The 10284-nt window shown below is 30.2% G+C and overlaps 1 protein-coding gene across 1 annotated transcript; it reads left to right on the forward strand.

Annotated features, from left to right (window-relative positions):
- Positions 1–7576: 7576 nt before the first annotated feature.
- On the forward strand, positions 7577–8059 carry LOC149166965 (toll/interleukin-1 receptor-like protein). The gene has a single exon (XM_089430319.1). The coding sequence runs from the start codon at positions 7577–7579 to the stop codon at positions 8057–8059; it is 483 nt and encodes a 160-aa protein (XP_089286445.1).
- The last annotated feature ends 2225 nt before the right edge of the window (positions 8060–10284 follow it).

The raw sequence follows: 10284 nt of genomic DNA on the forward strand, positions 1-10284 counted from the left end.
GTCCTTGAGCTTCTAAATAATGCAAAGGAGAATTTCAAACACTAAAGGTCAATTACTTTGAAAGATGCGGGTTACATTCCAATATATCCTTTGCCTCTTGCAAACCTCCATCTCTAGCAAAAGAAACAAGTGGTTCTCTAGAAGTAGAACATCCAAATGACTTTCCCATGAAATTCAATATTCTCATTTTGTTTAATAGGGCTTCAGATCAGTTATGGATCTGGATGGCTTTTGAAACTCCAATATACATAACATTGTTCAAAATAATATTGATATTCACCCCTAATGACTGCAAATCATTACTTCCTGCTTTTGGATAGTATTTTTCTAATAAAATAATTGAAATTACGCAACAAAAACAAAGAAAAATAGAAATACAAAACTAACATAAAAAATTATGCATCTTTGCTTGTTGTGATCAAACACGGGATAATAAAATACACATTGTATATCCTATGGTCGTGTTGTCTAGTTTTTATAAGAATGAATATTTCAGTAACATAGAGACAAAAAAAATTTACATACATACAAGAACACATAAATTTGAAAAAGGGGAATTCCAGAGTATTTACATTAAAGTGCTCACAATGGAAATGTCGAGGAATGCTTATACTAATTAAGTAGTTTCTTTTTTTTTTTATCTGTTGAGGTGCAAGGAGAAGATGATAAATATTCACATATTAATTTATTGAAACAAACTTTAACATAACATATTGTAGGAGAGGGCCCTGAAACTGCTTTAAACTTACAATTCAATCAACTTATGCAACATCAATCTACATATGCAAACCAAAATTTTAATGCACAATTTGTTGTGAAACTTGAGAAACGATGGCTCCTATTTCAAGCTATACAAAAAAAATGAACTTAAGAAATTGACAGAAAAACTAACATTAATATAAATTGAATCCAACATAAAAAAATATACTTAAAAAAACATATTAATAAATATCAATGGTACATATGAAATCCATCAAGCTCATTTCCCTAATATCTTAACCTATAATTCATGGATCTATTCACACCAAATTTTTGAAAATGCCAACAAAGTATCTCAACAGCAGAAGCCTAACACCAGGAAATTAAAAGAGCATTTTTAAAAAGAAAATAAAAGCTATAATAATGCATCAATCTACATGTTTTGTATCCTACCTAATTCTTACCGGAACTTACACACTATGAGATGTGCATGCCTCCTTGGGTGATGAAGTTCCTTAGGATCAAAAAATTCCTATGATTTAACGAGAGTCTTTACATGCAAGAACATAAATCACGGGGGATAAATAATTTCTAGGTGGTCCATGCAAAGATTCTCCATGTTCAAAGCCACTTTCCACATGTCCCATATATAAAATTTGTACATTCTTACACATGCATGCATTTTAAAGTAGGGCCTTGGGATTATTTTCATTAAGGACATTGATCAGAGTGGGAATGGTACCCAATGCTCCTATTTTGACCTAAATTTCATCCATCGAAAGAAGGTTGCACATATTAGTTGTAGTGTTTCCTTAGGCCTCCATGATGTCAATGTATCATTGTCTGAGATCTCAAGGGTCCAATGGTTTCCTTGAAAGACAAGGGTGAAGATGTCATGGTGTAGACCGACCTAAGATCTATAGCACTACTGTAGAATGAAAATTGCAAGCCATAACTATCTCAATATTCAAGAGGTTGTATTATTGAAATAAAACCACCACCGGATCAACAAAATTCATGCAACTAGGGATCTACCCCCTACTTCATTAATGACGAGTCATTGAGAGGAAGAAGTGTTTCTAAAGGCGAAAGGGTAACATAGAGAGTAGATAGACAATCAACGATTGGGATCTCTGAGCACCACAAAACTTTATCCAATCTAAGCTAGTCAGTTAACTTTACCAATTCTTTAGTGTGGTGAATTAGCTTCCATTGATTTGCTCTATAGTTTGGTCATTTTCTAATATTAGATGATAAGGAGGTTGCCTGCAAATTGTCTTTACTTATGACAAGGGCTCTCACCAAACCTTCTAAACATAACTTCAGTGAGATGGGCTCTATGCCCCGGTAAAGACATAGCCCATTCGGTTGAGTGTTGGTCTTTTCCCTAACGACTACAACTTGGGCTATTAGTACCATTGAACTCGTGTTTTCTCAGAGGATGATAGGTGGAACTATTATAACAAAGTCATGATTTGATGAATCATTCTACTAGCACAAAGTTGTTGTAGATTGAGAGAGAGGAGTGGCTGAGAGTAGGAAGGATGGATGGTTTCCTATGTTTATCTTTGCACAAGGTTTGTTACGAGGTACGATAAATATTTCTTCTGATTCAACCCTGATTTTGTTCAATTTAGGCTAGTGAAGGCGTGAGAAAAATGGAAAGGACCATTTTAGTTTAATTTAGTGAAATTGTGGAAAATGAAAGAGACCATAGATATCCTATCAAAATATGAGCAAGATGAGCAATGTTTTCATAGCTAGTTAGTTACCTGTACAAAAAACTCAGGTTACTTATGCTTCTTGTCATTGTGAAGCCGAGAAGTTATGGACCGGAACTTGTGCCATTTCATAGAATATATATGTGCATTGTTGAATCTTGTTTCATACAGAGTGAATTTAAAACCACTACATTTTCTCTCATCAATTTTTTGCATTCAATGATACATTAACAAGCCTCGTTTTCAGTTTCCTCCATACTCGTTTCCCAATAATCTGCTTCAATCCACATGAAAACATGCAGCAATTTGCATAGAAACATAAATAATAATCTTAACTTACGACAACCTTTTGACCGACATTTGGTAGATCTTACTCCCATGGATTGGCTTGTCACTTTCCATTGGACCATTGACCTTGATTTCCCTTGCCAATGGAAACATCAAAGTCAGCTATGGAAAAATGAGGAAGAACCACAACCACATGTCGAAACCCCAAAATCATTAGTCGAATATAGGTACTACAACGACATTTTGAAACCCAAAAACTGGAAGCCGACGAGTTGGATGCAAAAAAATAAAGAACGAAAACCACAGGTCGAAAGCCCAAACCAGAAGTAGAATGGAAGAACCATAACCATAGGTCGAAACCCCAAAACCATAAGCCTACTAGGAAAATGAAAATTATATAGGAAAGTCATGCCACATGTTAATTTCTAATTCGATGAAGGAAGACAGAAATGAAGCCATCCTATTAGCTAGAGTAAACAATGTCTACTCAACCCAAGCACGCAGAGTGGAAAAATAACTTTTTAGTTAAAAAAAGAAAAATGAAAAAAAAAACATTTCTCTAAACTCAATAAGTTGTAGACTTTTTCTCAATCACTAAATGTCTTTCCTTACTTCTCAATTAAAAAAAATTAAAAATGATTACTCATGTACATTTATATTTGGAAAGTATGGTTGTTTATAACTTACCATTTCATCTCACTTGAGGACAAATAGTTGCTAGTGACCCAGTTAAAATTAATAAAAATGCCTCAATATTATATTTATAAGAATCTAGATCACTTTATTTAAATAGCTTTGGTGTTACATTACATTCATAAAGGTAAGACGACTCTGTTTTTATAAGAAAATTGATGTTATAATATTTTATTTAAGGCGCAAAATAAAATATTTTATTTACTATTAAAGAAATTAATATTTATAAATATTGATGAGTTTTCATTATTCAAAAATATTAAAGAAATTACTATTAATAAATATTGATGAGTTTCATTGTGTAAAAATATTAAAAAGTACACACTATTATTTTTAAAATAATATACTTTTATATCAGCTCTTGATTAAATATTAAAAAAACGTAAACGTTTCTTACCAAATAGAAAAATTCTTGTTAATCAGATTTTTTTATTCTCAGTGATATGTTGGCATTTTGTTTAAATTTACAACACTGAAATAAAAAAATTTCACCTCATTCATATTCATTAACCTATTTTATTATTACACTTATTTTATTATAAAGAAAAAAATAAATTTACAATTTTTATTTAAATATTTTTTTAAATGAATATATTAATATATTTTAAATGAATATATTATATAGTTTATTGTAACTAGAGATCTAACATGAGTTTAGAGAGATAAAAAATTTTGAGGTACAAATTTATTTTAGAGTGCAAAAAATAATATGTAATTTTTTATTGTTTAAGGTGCATTTTTAAATATAATGAAAATTACATAACATGTATAATGAGCCATTTTATTAGCATACATTAAACTGTTTTTTGTTATTAATATACTTTTAAATATATTTAAATATTAATTCATATTCAAATATTTTATTCATAACCCCAGATTGGATATTCTAATCTATACAACATTAAAATATTTTATTTTAATATTTTTTCTATATATAGATATATATGAAGCTGACATCATGTGTTAAAATATATACAAGGTTTAAAGATCTTACTCACATATTTTTTTATTTCTAAGTTTAGGTCATATGGACAACTAATTAAATATGCTTAATATACATTTATTTATTTATTTATTTTATCGCAGACATTGTTTTTCTATTTAGAGTATATTTTATTTTTATTTCATTAGGGACAAACATGCTTATATATTGCTTTCACACCGAGCTGTAGAATGAGCCTCTAGGGTCAATGATATATAATATATATTAAATTTACATTAAACTATTTTACATTACATGTACATCTAGACAATTTATCACATGAATTAAAATATTTTTTTATTATTAATATATTTTTAAGTATATGTCAATATTAATTCTTATTAAAATATTTTATTGATAACCCACATTGAATATTTTTTTATATACAACATTAAAATATTTTATTTTAACAATTTTTTTTCCATATATAGATATATATGAAGTTGACATCCACATAAATTAATCAAGATAGATCTTGAAATAATTTATTTAAATCTCTTGTTAAAATATTTTTAAAAATATAAGATTTAAACATCTTACTCATACATTTTTTTATTTCTAATGCAACAACTGGATCAACCAAAAGCACTGAGGACATTTGTGGGTGTTCTATGGTAACATCATCCCGTGACTATATAGAAAGAATTAATACTAGCTTAGATCCATTTAACACATGATCTAGCATGCTCCAAGAGGGATCTGTGTTAAATGGATCTAACCTAGTTTTATCTTCATATCTCCCTTGCCACTCCCTCTATCTCTCCACCTCCATCACTTTATGTCTTTGTTTTTCCTTCCATATATATATATATATATATATATATATAATATAACAAATTGAATATCATATTAAATTTAATATTGTATTAATCCAAAGTCATTAAATTTAATAATATTAATATTAGTTTTAATAATGTTTTTTATGGTATGATAACAAAAATATAATAAAACTACATCAAATTAATAGTTTCAAATTTTATAACTTTAATGTGGAAATATTCGTCTTTAAAGACTTTAATATAATATAGGAATGATTTTTCACTTTAAAGATTTATTTTACAAATATTCAATCAAAAGAAATATTAAAAGGTTTTTGGAGCTATACTTTCGGTTCTTTGTGTAGAATTAACATTTTTCCTTTCATTTAAGAGATGTTATTAGGTTTAATATATTTGAGTAAAGATGTTTAATATTTTACCTAATTTGAAATTTATGATCCATTCAAATTATATAAAATAATAGATAGCTATATTTTAATAATTAATCTTAGTTCATTAATAACATAGAAAAGTTATATATATTTTAACATCTAAAATATTTTTATTAATTTTTTAGGACTTGACATACTTACACATTGGGGTCATACTAGGTTGTAGAATGGGCCTCTCAACCCAACAAGGAATATTCTATTTCGAACAATAGAAATTAGAGAAGCAAGATATCAACCTATAGAAAGCTAGGAACAAGATATTACTATAGTAAAAGCACTTGACAAAATAAAATAGTATCCCCAGAGATCAAATTGACACTTAGACCTCATACCATCACCATCTGAGCTTCTTTATATCCATCCATATTGGTACTACAACCTGTCTTATTTATTTTTTATTATTATAGCTGACATTATTTTTCTATTTAGAACATAATTTTTATTTTTTAATTTTATTTTAAAAAGTGACAAATAGACAAGTAATCTTACACATTCTCTCATAATATTTCGCTGTAGAATGAACCTCTCAAAAGTGTTGCAATAACTATTTAATTTAACTTTAAAAATTGAGTACACTATATCTCTTGGTTGAATTGAGGCTTCTGTGATCCATAACAATTATAAGAAGAAATTTCGGCGTAAATCACATTCAGAAAATTGTCGACGCGTTTCGAAACAACCAGTGTGGTTCATCGTCAGGACAAATTTATAATAATAATAACAATTATCCAAAATATTAAATTATATTTTGGTTATCATTATTCTAAAGAATAATAATATTTAATTCATTAAATTATATTTTTGTTATTTATATTTTATTGTAATATATTAATATTTTGAAAATTATAAAAACTCATTTTTAATAATATATTAAGTCTATTTTAGATAGGTGTTTGTAATTTAAAATTGTTATTGTTAATTTATTTGTATGGTATGATAGTATTAATAGCTTTTAAAATCATAAAATTTCATCGTAAGACTAATTTCTCCTCTAAAATTAATTATAATTTCCGCTGCGTTTTAGCGCTAGAAAGCATCATTTTCAAGATGGATGAATTTCTTCGAAAATAAATTTAACATTCCAGGGGCTTTCCCTGCTTGAAAATATTATATTTAAATAGCTGTTATGTTGTAGTCGTGAACCAGCTCGCGTAATTATATCTTCCGTGGGCTTTCCGTGCTAGGGAAAATCTTATTTATAGTTTCTTTTCGTGTTGTAGTCTTTATCTCGCCACTTGCTTGTTGTGGAAGGCAAGTGTTATCTTAATCATTGTAGAGAAGGAAAGGAGACAGAAGGCAAATCCCTGTCGATGTTGACGTTACCGCTTAAGAAGAGGGGCTATTGATTCATCGTTTTTTTATGGGTGTTGGATGACTGATCAGCCCAGGCAGAAGGATTGCCTCCGAATCAAGAAATGGAAAGGCGGAAGGTGCCGCGTTCTTCTTTGTCTCCTTCCTCCTGGCCTCATCGGGACTTTCCTACTACCAGGGAGATGTCCTGCCATTTATTCTCCTTTGACTACCTCCTCTTTATCTCAACTTAGCGAATGACGCGCAGTACGGATATGGGTAGGGCGGGGTGCTTTTAAGCGAAAGGAGGGAGGCAAGTACCCGCCTAGGGGGACTCAAAAAAAGATTTCATCAACGCCGTCAAGATCTTCAAATCTATTGTTTCCGGTGCATTGATTTCAAGAGGAAGTGGGACAAGAGGAACAAATTTCAGGTAAGCGAGGGTTCAACCTGGCGACATCTGCATGTAAGTGGGGCACAAAACAGGCTTTATCTATCTTAAACGAGATTTTGTGAAGTAAGAGACATGTGAGGAACTTCGTGGACATTTCATCGCAACTTCGACTTAACCTCACCTCCCCTCCCTTCCCCTCTATAAAAGGTTGCCAGCCTACCACTTCTAACCCATCCGATTAATCTCGAATAGCGAACCGACGCATATTGATCTCCGTTTCCTTTTCAATGGCAGCGGCAATGCGGAGGACACGGGGATATGATGCATTTCTGAGCTTCAGAGGCTCAGATGTCAGAAAAGGCTTCGTAGATCATCTCTACAGTGCACTCACGGCCAGCAAAGAAATCAATGTTTTCCAGGAAGCCAATGAAGTAAAAGAGGGTGAGAATATCGATGCAGCTATAACGCACGCCATTAAATGCAGCCGAATTATGATTCCTATTTTGTCCCCAGATTATGCAACATCTGTATGGTACCTCAACGAACTCTCGCTTATTGCGAATCAGGTGCAGGGAACGGTGATTCCTCTGTTTTATAAAGTAACTCCTTCGCAGGTGCGTCATCCAGAGCGATCTGGCAGCCCATTTGCGCAGGCATTCCAACATTATCGCAGTAGCGGAATTCACAAAGCAGAAGAAATTGAAATATGGAAAGCGGCTCTGTTCAGAATTTCTGATTTGTCAGGCTGGACACTCGACCACACAAACGGGTGCGCCCACTAAAATTATATTTAGCCTCTATCCCATTCCTTTGTTATTTGTTTGATTGATTACTGTTTTCATAAATGGGAAGTTATTTGTTTAAATGCCGTTATAAGAAACCGCATTAAGCTGTTATGTTTCCACAGAGTGGACACTTGAGGACAGACATGCTGGGCTGATCAAGTTACTGTTTTGCGCTCTCCATTTGATTGTTTGATCCATCCACATTTTCCAACTGTGTGCAGATATGAAGCGGCGTTGGTAAAGCGTGTAGTTTTGGACGTGCGTGAACATTGCAAAAGAAATTAGCGGAAGGATTAATAATTACGAATCGCTCAACTTGTGTCGTTACTACAGAATTCAATTAATATTCTGTCCGTTATTCCATTCAGATTTGATGTAAAAATGTGATTTCAGCAGTTTTAAATTATGTTTTTGTTCGTTAATTCCAGGTTATTAATTTCTTAAAATAATTGCGTTAATAGTGTTGTTTCTAATTTAATTATTAATAATTAATAATTTAGGAGTGGATAATACAGATTTAATTCTATACCATATTTTTAATATTATTTAATAATATTTTTAATAATAATGATTTAAGTTTAAGGATTTTTTAATTAATTAATAAAATTCAAATTTATTTGAAAGGTAATTATGATTTTTTGAATGCGATATTGATAATCAATAATATTGGTTCATAGTATTGCAACATATTCTACATACAACAATATCTATTATGAAGTGAGGATGAATCTATTGCAACATATTCTACATACAACAATATCTATTATGAAGTGAGGATGAATCTATTGCAACATATTCTACATACAACAATATCTATTATGAAGTGAGGATGAATCTCTCTCATTAAAATCTTGTTGCATGTTTATATCTATTTTTTCAGGGGGAAGGATCCTCGCTGAAGAAGCCATATAGTACATATATATTACATCATATACATTTGTCATCATATTACACATGGTACTTATATATTACATCATCTGTCATCATATTACATCAAATACACTGTTGTGCAGCGGAGGGATCGAACCCAGGTGGGGAGCGTGGCAACCAACAGCCCCCACCATCAAATCATGCACATCGCGTGCATGTTTATATCTATATATATATATATATAACATATATTAATTCCTTTTATTATTAATAGTTATTTAAAATAAAGTTATAATTCAATTCATTTATATATATAAATTTAATGAGAATGTAAGATGTATCATAAAATAACTGTATGAATGCTTATTATAAATTGATGATGTCTATAGATATTTATTGGTAATTTAATCTATATAGATAAATTAATTTTAAATAACATAAAATAAATTAAAATAAGCTCATTTATATTTTTTCTAAATAAAAATTATGATAATATTATATAACATAAAATAAACTAAGATAAATTTGTTTTCCCTAAGACACAAGTTAAGATAAAATAATATAAAATAAGCTTACTTTCTCATTAAAAAAAATGAAAAACAAACATTATGATGAAAGAAACATATTTTTAATATAATTATTTTTGTTGGTTACACGATTGTACACTTTTATGGCTTCCTTTTTATAGTGTCTCTTATAGAACATGTAGAAAACAAACGCAAGAAAAAGTCAAAGCTTAAAAGATTTACGGTACAACTTATTAAAAACAACATAATTTGGTTATCTTCTTTACGTTTTTTTGGGTGATATTTTGGTACTCAAACTTTCAAGGTCATGTTTTTTTTTTGGGCGGGGGGGATTCGAGGGGTTAGGGGTTGTCATAATATATCTTAACCTTAACAAAAAAAAAGGTAACTTTTTAATAATTTTTTTAAATAGGCTATTGTGTATTTAAAATAGACATTGCATATAAATGTTGTATTTTTAAGAAGTTGATGTACCAATTAACTACTTTGGTACTCATAAAATATTTGGCATTTCATTTTCTAGGATTATAGTTTCAGATCTCTAGAGTTATAGTTTCAAATTTTTAGTGTTTTTTATTTATGTTAAAAAGTCATTCTTTTGGCCTCTTGTATTGCCATGTTGTGAATGTGTGTTTCCACCATCACTCTCTTAGAAAGATAACTGCCACCATTCTAGTCATCCTATGCTCTACAATATTTTATCATTTTATGTATTTAATAGAGGTTGGATTATCATTATATTATTGTGTTCATTGTCATACTTCTTGTTGTATGTTTTTACTACATTTCATTATATTCCTTTTATAACCTACATTATAGCTATGT

Source organism: Pinus tabuliformis, chromosome 5_1 (genome assembly GCF_031772625.1).
Source record: "Pinus tabuliformis cultivar Carrire ecotype Pingquan chromosome 5_1, CPIR1, whole genome shotgun sequence".
Taxonomy (NCBI): Eukaryota; Viridiplantae; Streptophyta; class Pinopsida; order Pinales; family Pinaceae; genus Pinus; species Pinus tabuliformis.